This window comes from Carassius carassius, chromosome 18 (genome assembly GCF_963082965.1).
Source record: "Carassius carassius chromosome 18, fCarCar2.1, whole genome shotgun sequence".
Lineage (NCBI taxonomy): Eukaryota > Metazoa > Chordata > Actinopteri > Cypriniformes > Cyprinidae > Carassius > Carassius carassius.
The window spans coordinates 2,088,133-2,113,831 of record NC_081772.1 but is presented as its reverse complement, the minus strand read 5'-3'; the positions used below and the strand labels follow the sequence as shown (position 1 = coordinate 2,113,831).

General features: G+C 37.5%; 1 protein-coding gene across 7 annotated transcripts in view; it reads left to right on the top strand.

The window, feature by feature from the left end:
- Positions 1-762: 762 nt before the first annotated feature.
- gphnb (gephyrin b) overlaps positions 763-25,699 on the top strand; it is a 75,640-nt gene continuing 50,703 nt past the window's right edge. For all 7 annotated transcript variants that reach the window (XM_059498169.1, XM_059498168.1, XM_059498165.1 and 4 more), the window contains exon 1: positions 763-906. In XM_059498169.1, the coding sequence (XP_059354152.1) occupies positions 843-906 (64 nt within the window). In that variant the 5' untranslated portion in view covers positions 763-842. The remainder of the gene's footprint in view (positions 907-25,699) is intronic.

Below are 25,699 nucleotides of genomic sequence, written 5' to 3'. Positions count from 1 at the left end.
GTGTGTATGTGTGTGTGTGTGTGTGTGCGTGCACGTATGTTTGTGGCCCCCGCATTATGATCCAGTTATGCTGTTCATACACTCATGAGAGCCAGTGATTAATTTCTACTGTAATGGACATGAGTTATCTCCGAAATCATTTAAACTGTATTAAGTCCTTGTGTGTCTTAAAGAGGACATCAGGTTCTCTGAGATATCAAATGTTTTTAGATATGGTGAATAGAATTGATCAGAACCTTTATTGATCTCTGTGGGAGAGAGAAATTGGTTAGCAAAATGATTAAAAGTAGAGTAATTAGACATTTATTGTATTGTATCATTTACTGCACAGGAAACATTTCTAATTGTGATCAATTTTGAAAACATTTGTGTTGCTTCAAATTTTTGTGGAAACCGTGATGCATTTTATTTTTCAGGATTCTTTGACGAATATAAAGCTCAAAAGAACAGCATTTATTTGAAATATAAATATTTTAGATATCATTATAAATGTATTTACAGTCACTTTTGATCAATTTAATACATCCCTGCTGAATATAAATATGAATTTATTTTCAAGAAAATCTAACTGACCCCAAACTTTTAAACGGTAGTGTATATAATTATATAAGTTAACGTTATTGACATAATTACAGTGTTTCTTATAAAAACTATGTAAATCACGTCAACATAAAATCTGAAGACATTTGTTTGTTCACTGATTTCCCAATGAGAAATTATGAGCGCTGAATCTTCGCTCTGCTGCTCTCGCCTGCGCGCTTCCCTCATTCCCCTCCAGAGTTCGATGCGCTCGGCTCTCGGCTCTGCCTGGAGTTCTCAGTGCGGCGACAGCGGTGCTGAATATGGCGACAGACGGGATGATTTTAACAAACCACGACCACCAAATCCGGGTCGGCGTCTTGACAGGTAAAGGCCAGAATCCTTCAAGTCATCATGGGGTTTGTTTTGGGAGAAAGCGGCTGCATATTCCCAGCTGTTTGCCAGCGGTGCCTCTCCTCCCCAAGTGTGTGTGTGTGTGTGTGTGTGTGCGTGCATGTATGTGTGTGCGTGCATGTGTGCATTTTTGTGTTTCTCTGCTGGTCAGCGGTGATTTAAAGCCCTTTCCCCTCTTTTGCCAGATATTAATTTACCTGCCAAACCTCCTGCACGAAAAAACAGCCCAGCTTCTGGTTAATGTGTATCTGTTATATTATAATGAAATTTCAAAATAAGATTTATCTGCGGTATTATTTATTTTCGTTTGTTAAACCTTTAAAATAGCTAAAAGCTCACGCCACAGCGTTTCATGAGCACATTTAATTAAGTGAATGTTGTATTATTTGTTAAGTACCCGGTCATATAGACATCGTTGATAGAGATGGGATTTACTGTCAGAGACGGTGGATGCAGTGGGCTGATATTAGTGAGGATGGCTGTGAATCGTGGGCAGAATGCTGGTTTCCTCTCTGCATGACAGTCTGGTTAATGCAAGCCTGCATTCGCCGGTCATTTCCATTCGCGCTTCATTTTTTTTCTCTTCTTCTTCTTCTTCAGTGATGCTGGTTTATGACGAATGAAATTGTCGAGCAAAGGCTATTAAATTCCTTCCTCTATCAAAAATGGAAGAAAATCAAATGTAGACTCGTGTTAATGAACGATAGTATTTTGTAAAATCTTATGAATAATACAGCTTTAGGCAGAGGGGGAAAAAACGTGTAGGCCATGGATTTTCGTGTGATGTGATTGGTGATAACCCTCTCATGGAAATCCGCTGGTGAAGGTGGTAATGTGTAAAGATGGATAGAGAGAGAGGAGCTCCATCCAGCTCTGAGGGAACCCCCGCTTCACCTCCCCCCTCCTCACTGCTGTAGAGCGGGGAAACCAGCAGCAGCGGTGGCGCTGTCCGTGGTTCTGAAATGTTGCGGTCGCTCCGTGAGCGCTATCCTCGGTTCTGAATTGCATCTGGCGCTATACATTGTGCGGAAATATAAGCGACAGTCACATTTATCACTGGGGTATTTCTCTATATGTTCTGCTTTGTAATTTTTCAGACGGTTTTAGTTAAGGCAGTAGACATTGAAGGGGAACACGTCCCCCCAGTATTCAGATCAAATAAAATAAAAATCAAGACTTGTTGGTCCTGAAACTACAGCTAGATGTTTAACCATTAGTCTAGAGGAACTGTACAGGGCAATCAGGACTACTGGAGTATTTGTCTTGCATGTTATGCTTTGTCATTTATTAGACTATTTTATTCAGCATAACTAGACAATGGGGAGGACATTCCCCAAGTTTTCAGATGAGTAGTCAACCATCAATATGGCTTTTTTTCAGTAGCTTATTCCTAATGTTATTACATACAGTCCCTATATGTGTTTTATATGAATTAACTATTAGCAACAGTCCGACACTCCTTATTATGTAAACTGAGGTTTTCTTAATAGCAGAATGAATAATACCTTGCTGGGTTTGAACATACAACCATTTGGTAAATGATATTCAATTTTTCAAGGGAAACAGGGCTGCTTTTGTGTTGACCTGCATTGTTCAGAACTATTTAATTTGTCAGATAATTTTATGAGTACATTTATTACAGGTTCAGTCACTGTGGTGTAATTTGAGGTTAAGAGTCTTGAACAAGAGCACAGATGACTGATATTTCATATAGTGATAGTTCACTTTTGGTTACCAAGCCAAATGATCAACTACTAGTTTGCAGGACAAACGGTGATACTGGGCAATTGCCCTGCATTGTTCTTTACTGTTTTACCATTTATTAGATATTTATATCAGTGCACTATACTAGGACTGTTCCTCTTGAGTAAGAGTAAGTCCAACTTGTTCAGTGAAGATAGTTCACAACTTACTCCTTCTAACCATTTGGCTACAGTACCACTGATGTACTGGCCTATATTGTTTTGTCTTGCTTTAATGTTACTATTGTGTCTGCATTGATATCCAACACCCTCAAAACCTCTAGTGTCAGTTAAGCAAATACAAGCCAGCAGACATGTACACAAACATGCAGTCATCACGCTTGTCATACATCAGATTACTTTTGCGACCCCCTCTACTCAGAGATGGCATTTGAACAGGAAGCTCACCAATATTTGTCTTGGTAACAAATCTACTATTTCCACTTCTACTAGTGACCCTCTCTCTCTTTCTCTAAATCTCAGAAGGCCCATGTGTTGAGGGAAATGAAGACAGGAATGTAAAAAGAAAGAGGAGAGAGATGTCACAGTCTGTGTGTGTCATCTGACCTTTCAGAAATATTTCTCTCTTTCCTGTTGCTCTTCCCTGTGTACAGCTGTGGGATTTCACGTTGTTGAAAGGTGATTTTCTTCCGTATCTTTATCTTGCCAGTCACCTCTGAGGCTCTCACTTACAGGCCGTTGAAGTATCTGTATTATCAACAAAGTAAAGATAAATGTGTTGAATGATCAGAGCTGATAATCTTGACCTTTGACTTCAGACCATGTTTTTACTTGAGTCTTGTGTCCCTGTGCTTGACTAATCATTCAATGATGGAGGGCCCCATCCACATCAGCTCCATCTTCCCCAGTGACATCAGGGTCATGTGACCAGACCTGTCAGCTTCTCTGGGGTTGAGAGAAGCTTTGGTTTACATAGAAACACTGGAGGTTTTAGGCACATGACAAGCATACAGCGACTCCAAGTTGTAGGCTTGGGTCATAGTGTGACACACCAGACACAATACTGAGCTGTTGATGGAGACATTTAACTGTGTTGCTGTAATGATGTTTCATTGAGAAAGCGAAACTACATTGTTTGGCCTTCCAAAAGAGGACACGATTGGAAATCATGTTTATAATGGGTTTTAAGTTTATGTCTCATAGTTTGGGCAGGACAGGGCATCACAATATGTTAAGGGGCGTAACATTTCCGTCACACGCTTGAGATATTCAGTAAGATATTAACTTGTGGAAAATGGGCATCTGTTGACCCTTTAAGAGATTTGTCATGCTGCAATTAAATTAGTTTAAGTTCATATTTCAGTAGCTGTTGGGTTTTTAAATATTTAGTTCCACCCCTTTTCAGCACTGTGTCTCCAGATGGCTTCTTTTTAGCATCCTCACCTTAGTGTGTACTGACCTAAAAATAAACCCAATCTGACCTTAAGAAAGTCTTCCTGTCACTTCTACAAAACATGAGTTACTATTAAGGGGACCAAGGAAAGTAGTTCGACTTTGACATCTTTTTTAACTGATCAGTGGTTCACACTGGCTTTGTCTGTAAATGCTTATTGGAATTTTTATTATGATGGGACTCATATTTGCTTGATTTTGTCTTCCTTTCCTGTCATTAATGGAGTTTGATTAGTCATGCATAATGTAGAATGAATTTGAATAGAGGTGGAAAGCAGAATGCAGAATTACAGTTCGAATTTGAATGTAAGGAAGTAGAATTAAAATTAATTTAAATCCATCGTAATGTAATTTCCAGTGTTAATTTATAACATAACTATTGTGCATAACTATTTTTTTCCCCAAATTAATCACTTACATTAACTTTCTTTAACTTGTAGTTTAGTGATGTCAAATTCAAATATACACTCATAGGGGAGTGCTCATTGCTGTAAAGCAACTGGACTTCACCACACACTAAATAGTTGATAAATCCTTCTGACAGTGACGTAGTGATTCTGCTTTCATTTGACACAGCACTGTCATTATAGTCATTACATAAAATGCATTACTTTTAACTTATCACACTGTTTGTACACCTCATTAGCAAAGTGCAGAGTATTGTTGTCTAATTGTTGTCTAGATTGCGAACCCAATGCTTCAATGCAGTGTTCAGTGTTATCGACACAAATTGAAAGGACCAGCTTTATGTTTTCACCCCGTCAATGCTTTTACATTACAGATGTGATTTTACACACACACACACACACATCATCATCATCTTTCTGCATGTCGCTGAGCTGGATTATGTCTGAACTTGTGTCTTTCCACAGTAGGACCATTGAAATTCAGTCACTGAACTGAGCTGCCAATGAGGAAAATCTCTGCGGCAGACAGCACACATCTCTCTCTCTCTCTCTCTCTCTCTCTCTCTCTCTCTCTCTCTCTCTCTCTCTCTCTCTCTCTCTCTCTCTCTCCTCTGGCTTCTTAGCTGTAGCAAATCTGGATAGCACAGGATTGTGTGGGCGGCTTTCCAATCTCACATGTGTATCGAAGAGACATGCATCGACCACATTTACACGAGCCACTAAATTTAGATGCCTGACAAAGTCATAAATAGTTATAAGATACAAATCCCCACTGGTTATTTAGCATGACCAATTGAATGTGTGTGTCCTTTTCCTTCCATGTCTTTTTCACTCCTAATCTCAGTTCTTCTGCCAGGTTTTTAGTTAGTCACCTGAACGTACATTGCATGTGAATAATGACTCTTTTTTTTTTTTAAGAAATTGTTACATTAATCCCATTTATGGATTAAAAATAGCAGTGTGCCTGATCGCAGGTGCTCTTTTTGATCAATACATATAAATAATGTAACAATTTGCCGATCATTTTGTTTAATGCATTTTCATGCTTTCATCTGATGCCTTTTCATACACTACTGGATGTGTGCATCTTTATCTGTTAGATAGATAGATGGACGCAACGCAGTCTCATCTGGACAAAATGCATCTTTATGCTTTAGTGCTTCATTTAAACACAAGTATGAGTGTGTGTGAATGCAAAAGGGGTTACTGCATCTAAAAAATTAAAACTTTTTGGACTGACCTCAAATCCTCTGCTATAATTTCACAGATAAACACACAAATGAATCTGAGATACTGACCTTTCAAATGGATTTGGGATTGAGTTAATCTTTTTGCACACAAGAAATGATTGTGTTTTAACAGAGAGACCCCTACAGGTTGCGTTGAGTTTAGATGTAATGTAAAAATTGAGCTTTCTGCAATGTTAAAGTCAACATGAAATCAAAAGTGACCCTCTTTACTTAATACCAGTTCCTGTGCCTATTTTTGAATGATTCATTGCAGTGCATGATATTGAAAAAGCAAAATGTTTGTCTTTACAATAATTCCACTATACAACACCTATTTTACACCTAACACCTATTTTACACCATCACATCAATTCCTGATGGATAAGATCAAGTCTTGATCTGTTTTACTGTTGTTTCACTCAAAAAATAGTAAAGTAAAATGGGATGTGATTGTTTGGTGTTGACTTTGAATATGTGGCAGAGAGATTTTATTAGCGCTGGACTTATTAAGAGCAGCTGTAACACATGCCTGATCAGCAGTAAAAAATAATTGTTGTCAAGGGGACGGCGAACATGAGTTTTTTTGTTTTATGAGTAATAGATTGTGACGTTCATGATACTTTGCAAGACAGTTGTTTCTGTATGTAGCCAAGCTGGAAATTAGATTTACGATTAGTTTTAAGCTTGAAATGCCCATAAAAAAAGGATTTGGACACTTAAATCACACTTATAAATGTCTGAATGTCATAGCATTAGAAAAAATTAAAATAAAATAATAATAATAATAAAAAATACAATTTTAAAGAAAGTTAACATTTTAGTAATTTAGATATGCACTTTTGTAATTTTTCTATTTGTTTGTATTTAAATATTTAAATATTTATTCCATTTCATTTATAATATTTTAGTAAATGAGGTTATTTAGAGATGGCTGCCAAGGCAACATTTATAATTCAATACGTTTTTCATCCAATATTTTATTTTATTTTAATGATACTACTAACTTTAATTAGCACACTAATAACAACACTGCTTTATATTGCAATTCAAATCATTGCTATTTTTTTTTTTTTTTTTAAGTTTCAGTACATTTATCATTCTCATTTATAAATGACTGTAAGAAATCAGGTGGATTTGATAAAATTGAACCAGTTTTTTTAAGTTTCTGCGGATATTATTGCTGAACCTATTTTTAGCAAAAGTTTTTGAATCTATAGTAAATGATCAAATGAAAGAATACCTTGCTCGCATTTCAGTCAGGATTTAGAGCAGGCCATAGTACGATAACAGCTACTACACTTGTTACTAATGATTTAATCACCGCTCCCGATGAGAGACAGCATTGTGCGGCCTTGTTTGTTGATTTGACAAAAGCGTTTGACTTAGTGGATCATGGCTTACTGTTGCAGAGGCTTAAAAGTATAGGTCTCTGTAACTCGGCCTTGAGTTGGTTTCAAAATTATTTATTTGATCGAATGCAATGTGTTGCTATAGATAATTATGTTTCATCCGTATTAACAGTTGAGAAGGGTGTCCCGCAAGGTTCTTTACTGGCACCACTTCTTTTTTCTATTTTTATAAATGAATTAGGGCAGGGAATAAAATCCGCAAAGTTACATTTTTATGCTGACGATACAATAATTTATTCAGCTGCAGCCTCTCTTTCATAAGATATTGAAATTTTACAGGATTCTTTTAATACTTTTCAGCGTAATTTTCTCCAATTAAAATTAATTTTAAATGGGAATAAAACTAAGTACATTGTTTTTTCACGTAGTCGTTCCATGATCACTGACCCGTCTATTCTTACTGTTGATGACGTACATATAGAGAGAGTAACAACATACAAATATCTGGGAATATGGATAGACGAGAAGTTGGCATTTGATGTTCATATTGGTAACTTAGTAAAAAGATTAAAACCAAGATTGGGCTTTCTCTTTCGGCAAAAAATTTTTTTTTCTTTGGAGCTAGAAAGAACATTATTCATAGTACTTTTTTACCCATTTTAGATTATGGTGATATTATTTATATGCATGCTTGTATACATTTATTAAAAAGATTAGATTGCATTTATCATGCTGCGTTGCGTTTTATAACAAATGCTTGTTCACGTACACATCATTGTTTGTTATAAAACTGTGTAGGCTGGACCTCCTTACATCAAAGAAGGAAATCACATATATTAGTATTTACAGTAAAGGCATTGCTGGGTATGCTGCCAAATTACATTACTAGACTTTTATGCCTGTATAAACTATAGCACTAGATCATCGATTGGCATTCAATTAGAAGTACCTAGGATACACTCCTAATTCAAAGTGCTTTACATAAAAGAAAGTAAAATAATCATAAAAATATATATTATTACATTAATAAACAAGGAATTTAAAAACATTTGACTTTATTTAAAAATTTATTTTAAATTAATTTAAGACAGTGCAATAATTTCAGGATGCATAAAATACAGTGCAATTCATAAAATACAGTGCAATCGGTTCAGACACAGTGCTCATTCAATAAATGCACAGCTAAACAGATAAGTTTTGAGTCTAGATTTAAAAGTGGCTAATGTTTTAGCACATCTGATCTCTTCTGGAAGCTGATTAATAGCGGCATAATAACTTAAAGGAGATTCCCCTTGTTTTGTGTGAACCCTTGGTATTTCTACCTGACTTGATCCTAATGATCCGAGTGGTCTTAGGTTTATAGTCAGTGAACATATCAGCAATGTATTTCAGTCCTAGGTCATTGAGTGATTTATAAACTATTAAAAGTCCAGTGTCATTTGCAGTGTTATGGATGAGCTGCAGCTGTCTAATGGTTTTTATTTGGGAAGGCCGGCGAGGAGCCCATTACAATAGTCCACCCTAAGTCTAGACTGGAAAAAAACATCTAATTCTAGCTGTTTTTTTAAGTTTGTTTAATATTCACTATTATTTTATTTTATTATTTAAATTATTATTTTTTTAAATAGTTTTAGTTTTTATTTAGGTTGGCACACTAATAAAAACAGCTTTATATTCCAATTAAATTCAGTGCCCTTTTTTGAGTAATAGAGCTTTGTTCTGTATAAAGTGCTACAGCTATAGATATAGTATTGAAAATGAAGCCAGTCAACTTTACTGCACGTATCCCCTAAAACACCACCATACACTTAGACTTCAAATGATGAAGAAAAATCAAGGTATTGAAGTGAAAAGATCCTGCAGCATTTGAGACACTTTCATATTTTGTACCTAATGCAATGATATTCAGACACAGATAAGTGTGCAAATATTTTCTGTAAATCTGTATAAATATGTTAATGCATCTCTATATAGCCGACCTGCAGGCTGTAAAGCTGAAAGAGAAACTTTCCCAGTTTCTTGAGTTAGTGTGAGTGCATAGAGTGTGTGTTTGTTTACACAGCCGTGTGTGTGTGTGTGTGTGTGTGTGTGTGTGTGTGTGTGTGTGTGTGTGTGTGTGTGTGTGTGTGTGTGTGTGTTCTGATGAGTCACTGCATGCTCCCTTGCCGTCCATTGAACGCTTCTCTTTAATTAAGGAAGTGGGGATTAATAAAGTCGTCAGTGACCTGCCCACTCACAAACTGTCTTTCTCCCACATGGTTTCACCACATCACGATTTGTAAAGTTCTGAGAGAAACACCATTAATGTCCACAGCAGTTCATGGCTGCCAGAGCAGTGAGTATACATTAATTTCAGTGTTATTTTAGTAGTATTTACACACATTTATGGAATTATTCATGTTTTTTAGCATTTATTTTTATATTTTTGGCTTTCATGTTTATTTTAGTAATTTTGCTTTTATAATTTTAGCACTTCGATATATTTTATTTGAGTTAGCTGACAAGGCAACATTTATAATTGTATAAATTTCTGCTTTGTATTCCAATTTAATTCCTGAACTTGTACCGTGGAGGCTAGCCAGATACAGAATTGCCATGCGAATATGAGTACAAGGAAATAGAATTAAAATTATCAGAAACACAGAGAAATCAGATAATTGTCATTTTTTAATAGAAAAATATTTGAAATGTTTATGGGCTAGATGGATGAATATCAATATAGCAATAGACAGATGGAAAATATAATGAATGAATGAATGACAGACAGACAGACAGACAGACAGACAGATAGATAGACAGATAGATAGACAGATAGATAGACTCGGCTCAGTAAGCATTATGCTTTATTCTTAAACACTGCCGGTGTGTTTTATCGTTGTTGACTGACGTGGGAACAGAGTAAATTAGGTTTTGGAGGCTTCAATCCTCTTCCCTGCCTAAATTTAACCTCTTTCTCTGATGGCTTGTCGGTTCCTCACTAACACCCACTCCAGTGCACTGCATTCTTTCTTCCCGCGCTGTAAAAGCCTGTTCTTAGACTTGCCGGCTTTAAATAATGGAGGAAGGTGCTTTCGCGGGGCAGAATGTGTGTAATGGCAGGGGTGAATAATTCAGCCTCATCTACTCTCTGTCCTGTTCACTAGGACCATTATGAGAGAAGACACTCCGATCATGCAACACACCATCAGATCTTAATGTCGTCCTCTGGCCCCATGCACCGGGTCTGGCTTGCATGGCCCTCGGAGGGGCCGGCCTGAGGTCAGGGCTTTCAGATAAACAGAGAGGGAGTGAGACAGAACACAAAGGGTTTGGGTTTGCCTTTGAGTTATAGTGTATAATATTGGAAAATCCTGCTTCGATGTTCAAACGTGCTGGAGCTTCAGGGATTTAAAGGGACAGTTCAGCTAAAAAGAAATGTTGTTCTGAACCTATATGGCTTTTAGTGTTTTAGTATACAAAAGTTATTTTCCACACAGCATAAGCACTTTACTGTTCAAAAGCAGTGTATCATTAAATGTATCATTAAAATGGTCCATAGTAGATTATTGGACTGTGTTTTACTTGGTCTTTCTACTTCAAAATTTCACATTTAAGTCAATGTGTTTCTGTGTTTGTGGACCATCAAAATAAAGTGTTAGCAGATATTAACAGACAGTCTAATAATACTCAGATGACTGCTAGATGACATGTAGTTGCAAAGTTACTTATAGTTCGTAAAATGTAGTTACTTATAGTTCGTAAAATGTCTAAAGTGGACTATCAAAATAAAGAGAAAAAATGTAAAGTTAAAATTGTTACAAGTAAAAAAACATTTTTTTTTCAGTTCAGGTCCAAATCATAGGTTACATGAAGGATATGCAATTGTTCATCACATATTATGTGACCAAAAGATAAGGAAATATTAACAATGAAAAAATAGAGTTGTAGTGGTAACAGTAAAGCTGTGCTGTAATTGCTGATGTCGTCCGGAGAATTGAATGTGATGAAGGCAGCTGCTTACAGCCAGATTCATTAGGACAGCTGTGCTCAGAGCAGAGAGACAGACACAGCCGGAGAGATTGTTGTGTCTTGGGAAATAAAAAAGATTCCAAAATCAGAGCAAGAGACTGAGAGACAGACAGCTGGAGTAGAGCGATATATAGAGAGAGAGAGATAAAGAGAGAGGGTTTAGAGGGGTCTCTCTGTCAAGGGAAATAAGGGCACTGCAGAGTCAGGAAACTCCAGCCATGAGCAGTTTGTTTGAAATCACAGATGCTGTAAAGCAGCAGCAGCAACAGCTCTGCAGCAGAGAGAGACGAGGGTCTTCCCTTGATGCGGTGTCCTAAACGTTGCCCACCAGTGCATACTAAACAACACCACACACCAAGACCGCAATACTGCACATCATACAGCATACTAAACAGCATGAAATAAAGACTTTAATGTATTAAATTGATTAAATATGACAGTACAGACATGTAATGCTTTTTTCTAAATTCTGAATAATAAAATGGATCACGGTTTCCACAAAAATAAACTGTTTTCAGCATTCATAATAATCAGAAGCGTTTCTTAAGCACTAAATCAGCATATTAGAATGATTTCTGAAGATCATGTGAATGAAGAGTGGAGTAATGATGCTGAAAATACAGCTTTTTACATTTTACAATATATTTAAATAGAATGCAGTTATTTAAAATGTTAATATTTTTATAATATAAATAACCTTTTAAAATTATATTCAAATAGAAAACCTTTTATTTTTCAAGTGTAATAATATTTCACATTAATAAAGTTTTTACTGTATTTCTGATCAAATAAATTAGCTACATTACTGGAATATTTAGTTATTTTAAATTCAATTATAATAACATTTAAAAATAAAATAAATAAATATTTATTCAACTCCAAAACAGCAGAACTAGGGAAGGATTGTAGCATTTTAGTTTTGATTTTATTATTAAGGTGAATGAGGACATGGGCTGTCATAAAATTATCATAAATGTGCACAGAATGCCTTTTTGTCCTATTTTCAAGTCTCCTTAAGTCTATGAAGCTTGATGACCATGGTGCTCAGTCACTTCCATTCTTCAGAAATTCACCTTTTGTATTGCACAGGAGAAAGAAAAAGAGTCATACAAGTTAAGAGTGAGTAAATGATGACAGGGTGGTTATTTTCAGGGGAACTCTTGCAAAAATGGTGTTGTTCAGTGATTGTAACATCTGGATGAGCTTATGTGTTGATATTGAAGCCTCCATATGTCTAACTGATATCAGCCCAACGAAAACACATTTATCATCCGTTGTAAATCTGCAAATAGTGGCTCTGAGACTGACCTTTGACCCTGATCCAAACCACATCACCCCCACATCAGTGTATCAAACAGGGTCCTCGTTATCTTACAGATTGTTTGGATGCATGATAATCTACTCAGCATCTGTAGTGGCATGCTCCTTTAACAACTCTAATTGAAATCTGATGAAATCTGAGATTCATAAGGATGCGTGATGGAAAACTGCCGTGAAGAGGGCCGTTGGGTAGATTTTAATTTTTTTATACGCCTGTGCGGGGGTGGACACTTTCGCCGACAGTGTGTGTCAATGTAATGTGGTTTAAATACACAAGATGCTGGCAACACTATTACTGCTGCTCATAGTTAGTGTTAGTGGTCTGACATTAGTGCTCCAGACCAGTGGTTCCCAAACTTTTCCATTCCACGACCCACCTAGACAAGTGTAATATATTTCACGACCCACCAAAATATTAAAAAAAAAAAAAAAACAACGAGTGAAATTACTTTAAACCTAATCTTACTTAAAATTTTTATGACAGAAATTAAGTATTTAAGAAAAATAACCATTTTATTTTAGAGTACAACTGAAAATTTCACTACAAATTTACAAGTTTTAATTTTTGTTTACTGGCGTTAAAATATGTAGTGTCCATAAAAACGTGAAGCAGGCTCACTCCAGTGAAGTGTGATCTGCGCTGCTGTGTTTTGTTGCATTCATGATCCTTCCGTGTGTGTCGGCGAGAACGGAGCACAATCCAACACTTTTTTAGAAAAGCATAAGAAGCAAAGCAGAACTATCTAAAACAGTTTGGAGATTAAAATAATTGTGAAATAGGTAAAAAAAGACCGATTGAACCTTTTAATGACATTGCTCTGAGACCTTCAAAACACGCAACGCACACGGACTTAATTGCAATTTGAAAATCACACTAAGGATATTGCAGTTCATTATTAATGTTGGTGGGCTATATCGTTGTGATGAGTGGGTTCCCAGTTCCCGCCTCCTTCTTCCTGTGATTGTGAAGATTTTAATGTTTTACACTGGTGCCGAAGCCAGGGAGGAAGGAGGGGCGCGCTGCCGAAGATCCTTCGCCGCTGGGGTGAATCCGCAGTGCCATCGAGCAGGGCGAAGGAGTCTGCCGCCGAGGGTGCTCGATGTGGTGGGCTGGAGTGAGTTCGCCCCCCCCCCCCCGGCAACTCACTCCAGCCCACCGCCTCGATGACTCCTTCGTGGAAAGAGGTGGGAACCGGCGGACAATCAAACAAAGTTTTAATAACCAAATAAACACAAAACAGCGCGACAGCCCCTCTCGGATGACTGCCGTGCACAAATAAAAAACAAACACAAAATAAAACCCAGGCCTGGTCCTCTCTCGTCCTTCACTGTCATCGCTCCTCTTTTGTATCTTTCCGATCTCCTCCGTGGTTCTTGAGACCGGTGAGTGTTGCTCATTTCCCAATCACTCCACCGGCCTAGCTCTGTTCCCATGGCACTAGGCCCCGCCCCACTCGTCACATTCGTGCAGCCCTAGACTGAACTGTGTTAGTGTCTGTGTGTCATTGAAACGCAAAATTAGCTGCAGCCAAGTGACTTTGTGCGACCCACCTTGTTCCATTCCGTGACCCACGAGTGGGTCGCGACCCACAGTTTGAAAACCCCTGCTCCAGACCATCACTAATGTACCATTATAGTTTATGTTAATATTTTGAATTACTTTTCATTTTTTATATTTTCAGTTTTCCTTTTAATGTTTAAGTTTAAATAAAAAATTTTTTTTAAATTTTTCACCGGATGTACCAGTAAAATTACATTCCTGATTTTGCAAGCCATGAAAATAAGGATTTATGGATAATGGAAATAATAAACCAAATACTTAATTACATGCTGCTTTTTGGAGGGGGGGGGTGTAGTTGAAACATAACATATCCATATAAATTTTTTTGCATATGTATTTTTATTTTTATTTATTTTTAATTAACATTTTCAAGATTAATGTTTAATATATATATATATATATATATATATATATATATATATATAAATTGTGACCACTTACAGGACCTACTATATATATATGTGTGTGTGTGTGTGTGTGTGTGTGTGTGTGTGTGTGTGTGTGTGTGTGTGTGTGTATATATATTAGGGGTGTAACGGTACGCAAAAATCACGGTTCGGTACGTACAGTACCTCGGTTTTAAAGTCACGGTACAGTAAGGGAAAGAAATGCAAACATTAAACTGCAGGTTGTTTATTACTATCAACTTTTTTTAACAATTTGTTTACACTTTTTTAAATACTTTTTAATAAAATATATATATAAAATAAAAAAAGAATAAGAAATAAAATACTCTCAGTCTCAAACCAATAATATATAATAAAATATAATGAATAATATAAATAAATAACTATGATTACAGTGCAGCATTACCAATCCCAGCTTGTAGGCCTGCTCATATTATAAAATATATATATATATATATATCTATAACTTTTCCAAAGTGTAAAGTGCAGCATCAACAGTTTCAGTTTTTAGACCTGCTCAGATTTCGTTATTGCGTTGGACCGATCGTAATTAAGAGCAAAGGTCTGTTTAAATGCCTGCTTTTGAATTACAATCGTTTCTTTCCTAGTTGTAGTGATGTTCACACTCGCGTGATGCCTTTTGAAAACCTTAGGCCGGTGACACACTGGCATATTACACCTGTCAAACATAGTCTATTTTGCCGTCAATACTGTTGATGGTGTCCTTTATCAGTAGGCTTTATATTTATGCTCAACATGAAGTATAGATATTGTTGTCGGGAAGACAAGATCCTGGTCGGTCGGCAGCCTCCCTCTATGTCACCTACAGTAGCAGCAGCACGCCATCGCCGCGTCAGGCACGATTCTGGTGTGTAAAGACACAGAAAACGCGAAGCAGCCGTCACGCAACTGACACGCCAGTGTGTCACCGGCCTTAGAATCAGCTGCAGGGTGGGATTTGCGCTGAACGCAGAGACTTCCGCCACTTAATGTGTTCGTTTGGAAACACTAAAATTTACCTATGTTCCGCACACAAAATATTGCATTCGGTCATTCGGTACACACGTGCACCGTGCCGAAAGCCCTGTACCGAAACGGTCCGGTACGAATACACGTACCGTTACACCCCTAATATATATATATATATATATATATATATATATATATATATACAATGTTTTATTTACTTATTTATTTTTATCATATTTGGACTTTACTAGTTCACTGAAATAGTCCAGTGATGTGTCAAGTGCATTGTTAATTCATTTTTTATTACAAATATTCCATATAGTCTCATTAGGTCTGGTGCAGACCTTACATCAGATTAAATATCTTACTATCTTTTTAAATACTTCTGAAGGGGTCCTATTATGCTCTCTGACAAAGTCTTGATTATGTTTACAGGGTATACTAGAACAGGCTCTCATACTAGGTTGTTCGAAAAACACATTATTTTTCAAATATTTTACATTATTACAACACCTCTCTCCCCAGTTTGGCATGAACGGCTAGAATAGTTCCTGTATCAAATGAAGGCCCGCCTTCTGAAATATGAAATGTGCTGTGATTGGTTAGCTGTGCCAGTGTGTGTTGTGATTGGTTCTACTCTGCGGCTGGTCGGGAAATGTCATGCCCCTTACCCTTGTGAGCTTCAATGTTAATATTGCGTCAAAATTAAATAAATTTGAGCGTGATTTAAACCCGGATGATTGTAACCACTTTAAGCTCGTCTGCCTTGGGAAAGCTAGCGTGTCTCCGACATAGTGATAACACTTGTTGCCTTCTCTAGTGCTGCTCATCCAGGTCTCGTCCCATTCGTCGGTATTTTTGATATCAAAAAACCCTGGAAAATTAGCATTGTCGTCCGAACAAGTCATTCGTTGTAGTTCTTTGTGTCTTTACACCTCAATGTACCGTCATGAGCCTCAGGGTTTAATTTGGTTTTGTTTGTGTATTTTTTGTTGACACTCAAAGCCATGATTCCCATTTACTTACATTATATGACTGACAGACTGCAACAGTTTGAGTTAAAATCTTTGTTTGTGTTCTACTGAAGAAAAAAAGTCCCCTACATCTGGGATGCCCTGGGGGTCAGCAGATAAACATCACATTTTCACTTATAGGTGAACTATCCCTTTAAATGGTCTTACGATGTGGCAATTACATATTTAAATATTCCAAATAGTCTCTCTGTTATTATGAGGTCATAAAAACTGCAAGCACAATTATCAATAAATATGTCACAGCACATTTTAACATCAATGACCAATTTGCACTATATTTCAAACAATACTGTATAATAAAAAATGCACGCAGGCCGGTGCATAGATTTAAATATAAAGTTGCCAAAAAATTTTAATGGTGCTTTTTGTACTCTATAAGTGTGAGTGAAGTCTTCAGTATAGTTTAGTTGGCGTGCTGCTTATTACGATATGTTTATTAAGAGTGTTTTTGGGTGCATGTTTGATAGCTGCTGTGATTCCACTGTGGACCCCATCGCTGCTGCTCTCACAATGAACAAGGTTGCTAAGATACACTGAGCTTATATTAGATTATCTTATCTGCTGTTACTATATTTTCCCCAGCACCGTGAAACCTTTGTTAATTTGGAAATTTACCCAGCTGCAGATTTAAGAAGCTGCTTTGTGTATAGCGACGCTCTCTCTCTCTCTTTCTCTCTCTCTCTCTCAGCTGGACTGCTGGGTGCAGCATCCAGATCTCCCTCAGGTTTAATGTTGGCCCCTCCTTTGTACAATGCCTGGCTTGATTAACAGCAGTAAGCCGCTGTAATCTACATCCCAGGGGCCTCTGGCTCCATTTGATACCCCACTAACCAATAATACATGTGAGTGAATAAAGCAATGATGTCATCTCCTGCTGAAGCCATTGATGGTGTGCTAGTATGGAAGGCCGATGGGGCCAAAATTCATTAACAGAATGTTTGAAATGTGAACGCGTTATTAACTCAGCAATTTTGAACTCATTTCTTTTGTATGTATAGAGACGCACATTCTAGCTGTATTAAAGCATCTGGTTTTGCTGTGTTTCTTTAGTATGTGTAAATATGCACAGTTTTACCTTTGAGGGTTATTTCACTCAAAAATGAAAATTAGCTTGTGTTTTACTCAGTCAGTCAGTGGGTGTTGCACTTGAACCGTCCACAAGTCATCAAATAAAGTGCCTGCATTCATAATAAATGTGCCTCACACTGACTGGAGTGAATAAAGGCCTCTTGTAGTGAATCCATGCGTTTTTGTTAGAAAAATATCCATATTTCAAACATAATAAACAGTTTTTCTCACTTCTGTTGTCTGTCATACACGTAAGCCATTCCGGTGGATGCAATAAGATGTCGGCATTGTGTGATGAATGTGGTGAGAGAACAAAACAAAATACCAGTCATGAATTAGAAGTACAAACCGAGGATTTACAAGAAAACATTTTTTTCCTTTGCTTAAGTAAGGAAACTTGCTTCTTTTGCTTGGAAGAGCCAGGATAATTTTAATATAACTCAGACTGTTACGGAATACCACTACAGGAGGCTGAGGATAACAGAAACACAGTTTATTACTGTGGAACCTGGCGTGTCTGTAACACAGACTGGATTCGTCTGAAAGAAGAAAGTCATATACACCTAGGATGCTTTGAGGGCGAGTAAAACACAGTCTAATTTTCATTTTTGGGTGAACTAACCCTTTAAGATGCAAATTTTAACTTGTCAACGCGTGCATATTCTGGCCATGTTCAAACGTAACATACTTTTTGTAATGAATTAACCTTCATCATCCTTCATTCATCCGGAAGAAGGAGGCGGGAACCGGCGGACAATCAAAACAACATTTTAATAAAGCAAAATTAACACAAATAAGCGCACCAGCCCCTCACGGACGACTGGTGCGCGCAAATAAAAACCAAAACACAACTAAAAGCCCAGGCCTGGTCCTCTCTCGTCCTTCACTGTCGTCGCTCCAGTTTTATATCCTTCCATCTCCTCCGTGGGCCTCGAGACCGGCGGGTCGAACAGGTGTAGCTCATCTCCAATCACTCCACCGGCCTCGCTCCCCTGTCCCTCGGCCCCGCCCCACTCGTCACATACCCCCATCGCCCCTCGCAGGCCGGGGGCTACTCCCGAGACTGCGCTCTACTCCCCCGGGGGGGGGGGGGGCGCTCACGGGGACCTGCGGGAACCTGGGGGTAGGACAGACGAGGCGAGAGAAAAGGAGATAGAAGGAGGAGCGACAGAGACGAGAGAGGGGAGGGAGGAGAAAAAAAAAAAATCCGGTTCCCAGACGCACCACTGATCGGCCCTCCACTAGCTGGGCGATCTCCTCCGCGGTGCCTGGCGGTGGCACTGGACGGCCCTCGGCGGACGGCACGACACCGGTGGACGGCGACGGCTCCTCCGGTTTTGGGCAGCCGGCAGGAGTCCCCCGTTCCCTGCTCCTCCCCGTTCCGGCGGATGGCAGCAGGCTCCGGCCACCTGGCGAACGGCGCAGACTCCTCCGCTCCCTCACGGACGGCAGCCGCCCCTCCCTATCGTGGGCGGCCGGTAGCGAGCTCGCCCGTCCCCGGCAACTCGCTCCAGCCCACCGCCTCGAGCCTCCATGGCGGCACACTCCTCGCCTGCTCGTTGGCACCGCGGATTCACCACAGCGGCGAGGGATCTTCAGCAGCGCGTCCCTCCTTCTCCCGGGCTTCGGCACCACTGTAATGAATTAACCTTTGTATTCATCCGGAAGAAGGAGGCGGGAACCGGCGGACAATCAAAACAACATTTTAATAAAGCAAAATTAACACAAAACAGCGCACCAGCCCCTCACGGACGACTGGTGCGCGCAAATAAAAACCAAAACACAACTAAAAGCCCAGGCCTGGTCCTCTCTCGTCCTTCACTGTCGTCGCTCCAGTTTTATATCCTTCCATCTCCTCCGTGGGCCTCGAGACCGGCGGGTCGAACAGGTGTAGCTCATCTCCAATCACTCCACCGGCCTCGCTCCCCTGTCCCTCGGCCCCGCCCCACTCGTCACACTTTTAAAAACAGATTTACCTTTAGATTTACCCACATATTAATCCATTCTTTAGTTCACTGTGGCATTGCTTTACTGATATCTATTGTTCTGGAGTAAATTAATTAATGTTACAGTAAAAACTAAGACTTTTTTTACCTGAGAAAGAATGTCGAACAGCACAACTAAAAAGAACATGACAAATCATGACATAAGACTGACATCACACACAACGTACCGATGCATTATCCCTCATGAACAAAAATAACACCTGATGTTTGCATACGTGTATACCAGTGTACTATTACGACCTTCTTCATGAATATACATATATACCAATGTACCATTGCAGCACATATGCAAATATAATCTCAAATACAGCAATTTCATTGGCTACTGTGCATGCTGTTCAGTTAACTTGGAAAAACAGTGTGTGTTGACAGTCAAATTTTAAACGTTCCATTTAAAGACTTTTGGCCCTGTCTGCCTTCCATACTCTAAGGCTGTAATCCGCATTCAGAATGAGGTGAGAAAAACCTTGGAAAATGGTCATGGAGGAATAAACATTTTCTCATAATTAATACACAAGAGGCCACATTAATGTATTTTATCTGTAAACACACTGTATTGTTAGGATTACCTCTTTATTTTATGGCACTGTGCACACAGCTCTTGCAATGTGTGTGGGAATTTATCTGCTACAGTTATAAAATAAGATTAAACTTACTGTTTAAAGTTAATTTAACAAATGTAATACAGATAATGTAATACCTGAGTGTTTTTATGCTGCTGGAAAGAAAAATACTGCTTACTGCATGTACTGTAAAATGCATGATGTAACTATATAATACATCCAGCTATAGTCTGTTAAATGCGACTATGCGATGTGAAGTTATTGAGATATTCTGAACACTATTATGAACATATGCATTGTGAAAAGCGCTATACAAATACATTTGACTTGACTTAACTTAAAATTCTGAAAAAAGTTAATGTGAAACTGCAGAATGCAACGATTAATATTTCAGCCAGAAGTGCTATATTGTTGTTGCATAATATCATTATTTTATAATCAGTTATCATAGTCATTTCACATGTTTAATCCAATGTCGGTTTTAAGTTTTGCCAACAAATTATCAGATCATAGTTGATATTCATAATTTAGCCAAATCTAATAAGCGATACGGGTGTTTATTGTATGCCAATGTTATTTTAGTATCATTGATATACTATAAGAGGTTTTGTTAATACTTTGAATTAGATTTTACTTTTAGATTTTCAGTTTTAGGTTAATTTTACTGAAATTGTTAGTATTTATTTATTTTTTGTCATTTGTTTTTGCGTATTTGGTGTAATGAAATGTGTTTATCTGGTTTAAGATTTAAAAAACACATTATTTTCCACATACTGTACATAATTGTTTCTCCTCTATGCCACGCTATTTGAAATGCATTGATTTTTACAAAGCTCATCATTCTGAAATGCGAGGTGTGCTCTGATTGGGCAGCTATCCAGTGTGTTGTGATTGGCAGAATACCTCAAGTATGTGAGAGAAATGTTACACCCCTTACCAACAATACTACAACAAGAATAAAAGTTACGCCTTCTTTCTTTGCGTGAACATTTGGGCAGTGTTATGCAATTCTTCCCACACAGTTACGTAGACAAGTGTAGACAAGTGTGGGCGTGTTTAAATGAAGCATTTTAGGAGGGCGTGGATGAGTCTTAACTTTGATAAAGAATATCTCTTTGGATTTGAGACTTTAGGCTTTGCAACCTTACACATCTTCTTTCTGCACCAAGAGCTTGTTACACTCCAAAGAGAAAAATGTAAAGTCAAAGTTTTTGTAATAATGCTGTGTTTTTATTTTTGAATGTTTTTTTCTAAGTATTTTATTTAGTTTGAGTTATTTTAGTAGAAAATTAATTGAAAAATGTTACCTTGACAACATGAAATAAAATAAGATGATGTTTTTTTTATTCTATTTTACTTTAGTTAACATTTTGTTTCAAGTAATGAAAATGTTTTCATGGTTTTAGTTTTACTGAATGATAATAACCCTTGTCCATGCATAAAACTTCATATAGTGTGATTAGTATGCAGAGTGAAAAAATAGTACAGAAGTGTTCTATTACAAATATAGCCAATATCATGGTAACCTTTTCCATCTTCTTGAAAACACTATGAAATATCCCTATTATCCTATGGATTTTTCATGCATTGCATTTGGTCGGGAACAAAAGGATTTAAGAAGCTCATTTGGGATTCTGTCACTTTGTAACTGCAGTCAGAAGCAGCAAAGAGAAAGCCATTCTTTGTCCATTTTCTCTCAGACACTGTTGTTTCCTGTTTTCCCACAGGATTGTCATGCCATTGTGGTCTTTTTGTGGTGGCATTCGTATAATATATATTTTCTTGCTCTGGGTTTAGCATTGATTAATTAATCCATTCCTAATTATCTCATTGAGAGCTTCGATCGGCTCATTTCCTGTTGGTTTCGTCCTGTTTGCTGATCATGTTTCTCTCACCTATGTGCAGTGTTGGGGAGTAACTAGTTACATGTAACGGCGTTACGTAATTTAATTACAAAATTATTGTAACTGTAATTAGTTACAGTTACTAAGAAAAAATGAGTAATTAAATTACAGTTACTTATGAAATTTTTAACGATTACAAAGGGGATTACATTTGAATATTTACACACATCCACATACAGATTTAACTGATTTCTTTCCCAAATTGCACTGACTATTCTGAGACATACCGCCCTAATAATTTCCGGGATGCGGAAATACAGTCTGGTTCGTAGAATCCAGTCATAAAAACGAAATGCCTAACGCGGACGGAATATGCCACATTTTGGATTACTAAATCAAAAGTAGGTCAGTACACTTGAATCAAAACATGACATGGACTAGTGTCTGTGAATATAAAGCCCCAAAAATGCAATATATGACTTGCACATTCTGCGTGTCTGTGGAAATCAGGCGCGGACTGGACACCGGGAGAACCGGGACAATTCCCGGTGGCTTGGCAGCCGATTTTGCCCCACTATTTAATATCATTATTGTATAATTGCCTGCCGAATGTACTAAAGCGATCATTTGCGAATCCGCCATTTGATAATTAAATCTCTAATAAGTCATGAAGAGTCATGACTCGCGCGCTCTCCGCGCCTCCGCCAAACGGTTTGGATCAGACTCCGAGTAATCAATGCAAGGGAAAGAGAGAGAGAGACAGAGAGAGAGAGGGAGAGAGAGAGAAAGAGAGAGTCAGAGAGAGAGAGAGAGAGAGAGACAGAGAGGGAGAGAGAGAGAGAGAGTCAGAGAGAATGAGAGAGAGAGAGACAGAGAGAGAGACAGAGAGAGAGAGAGAGAGAGAGAGAGAGAGAGAGAGAGAGAGAGAGAGAGAATACAGTGGACAGCTGGAGCAGAGAAGCAGAACTCCTGTTCAGGGTTTTAGGTCAGTTTCATCTGTAAAGATGCTTTTTTGTCTTTGTTTTTTTATTTATTTAATCAAGCAGCAGCACGTTGCTCATCAGTCATCACTCAAAATACTATATAAAGGACATCATTATTATCTGTTGTAATGTTACAGTAGTAATTTAGCTGAAAAAAAATTCTGATTTTTCTTTATAGGTTTAGGGGGAGCTACGACAGACAACAACACAACCCTTACGAAAATTAACATTTTAATATTTAACTATAAATCCAGAGAAAATGGTTACTATTGTTTAAATGTGGTAACCAAAAATGTAAAATTATTTTACAAATGTATTTATTTAAAAATAAATACAAATCCATTTGCAAAAAAAAAGAAAACAAGGTTATTTTACTTTTATATAGGCTAATAAAAGCATGGTAATTTTTTGTAAGGGAAAAACATGACTCGTGTACAGTATTAGGATTTTTCTATAAAGATATTGTAGTATTGTAGAGTATTGTATTGTAAAGTATAGTTTTGTTCAATCTTGAGTATTAAAGTCATGAGAGAGATGGATAACGGCGCAAAATAAAGAGACTGAAGAGAAAAATGGAAGTGAAGGTGCAGTTCAGGAGAGAACTTTTAATTATTTTGCATGTCCCCAAATTAAAGATTTAAACCTTTTTTATGTCAGGTCCATACAAAAAATAGTTTTGTCCATGAATTTGTTTGTATGAGTTTGAATTTTCCAGTCTGAATTTTTTTCCCAGTCCGCCCCTCCTGTAAATTAATGGCAAAGACATGGTTTCATTTTCTACACATAGGCCTACTGAAGCTCGCAGTGTTTTCAACCTCTGCTGCCTCAATATAGGAGTACACGAGCACATAAACATAATTTCTAGAACTGCTCTGTGTCACTTCATGTGCATTTTACTTATTTTGAGAAAACTATCATCATATACAGAGACAGCAGTTTCAAAAAAACACCAATGTTTCAGGAGTTTATTACACAGAATACGTCACATGCTTATTAGATAACTGTATTTAAGTTGATGCATATGCTTTTATTTATTATTCTTGAATTTTCACAAATTTAGAAAAGTAATCAAAAAGTACTCAGAAGTAATTAGTTACATTACTTTAATGAAGTAATTGAAAAAGTTACACTACTATTACATTTTTAACAGGGTAACTTGTAATCTGTAACCTATTACATTTCCAAAGTAACCTTCCCAACACTGCCTATGTGCATGTACGTCACCTCAGCACTGGTCTGTTTGAACGCTGCAACTCTTGAAGGAAACATGAAAAGAAATGAGGCATGACCCCATGAACAATTTGCATAATGCAATTAATGGCAGTCTAACATAATACACGCAGGCAAACATTTGCTCGTTTCCGGTGTGACAGACATTCATTGTGAAAACCAGCTATCATGTTGTTAGGGAGTTCTTGATACATTTAGTGTTGTTGTTGTTTTTGTGTGTGTATATATATATATATATATTTATTTATTTATAATTTTTATTATTTTTTTTACATTGTATGCAAATCAGTTTTCTTTTTTCCCCAAATGTTTTAAAATTAAAAATTTTGGGGTTAAATGGTTTGTTTTTGGAGTTTTTAGTCATAAAAAAGCATGTCTAATCAATTGAATTCATACGTCAAACTTCAGCAATTCGATAATTTATTACAAATGTAAAATCTTACAACTTGCTTGTGAACGCACTTTTTTTAGAAGCTCTGTGTTAATGAAATTCAACAATTCCTTTTATTTTTGGCAAGCAGATTGCTGTACAGCAAAAGTTTACTGTTAAAGGGCACATAACATACACAGTTTAACCATGGTAAACTTTCCCTCACATCCAAAAATGCACTTATTTGGAGGCATTCTCGAACAAATCCTATGCAGCTCTGCCGACGATTTTGAAGCACGTTGATGTGCGCGGTCTCGCTCTCCTCTGTTCAATGTGTGTGCACGGGCGCGCTTTTCCTGGAGAAATGCTTTTACATTTTTAATAATTGTATTATTATTTTTATTATTACTTTGAGAAGTATACATTCTACTTTACAGTAATATATTTCTGTCTTCAAGTTAAACCAAACTTTTATTTTGATGGGTTGTAGTGAAGACCTATCTGTTTCTGTTTCCAAATCACATTTTGAATAATTGTACAGCCCTACTCTTAATTTATTTGTCCAAAATTTGCCAAATTACTATAAATTACATTTTTATGACTAGATTCTGTCATTCTGTCTATGTTTTCCATATTACAGCAATCACATGGGCCATAATTAATAAACACTGTTTTCCAAAACAAATCCAAATTTCTTCCTCTGGTATTTGCTACTGCAACAGAGAATAAATCGTTTTTGTAACTGCATGCTGGCATAGATGCTACTCATACTATTTCTGTATTATATACAGTAGAATGTATATTGTGTGAAACTGTACTTTTCAGACTCCAGTCGTGGTATCAGAGTGCATGTGGTCTGTCAAGTGTGCTTACTACTGTATGTAGTAGTGTACTGTCCTCATTCAGACTGATAACAGCGACTCTCCCTGATCAGTACAAATGAGGGTAAGGTCAAAGGTCAGGCGCTCCGTCTTGTCCCTGTTGCAGTACAGATGGAGAAACAGCAGGGCTGCGTTTACTGCATCATTCACATTGGGCCTCTGGATCTGTTACCTTTCCTGGAGCCAAACTTTACAGCCTTAACTAAAGCCCAAAACAGTGTGCTCTGATTACTAATTTGACATTTAGCTGATGCTTTTTATCCAGACAGACTTACACCCTGTCCCAAAAATCCAGGCATGAGCTGTCTGTTCACACTGAAAGCAAAAAAGCTGTGCCATGGTTAGAGATGGTCACACCTGGTTTAGACTCTTTTCTACACCA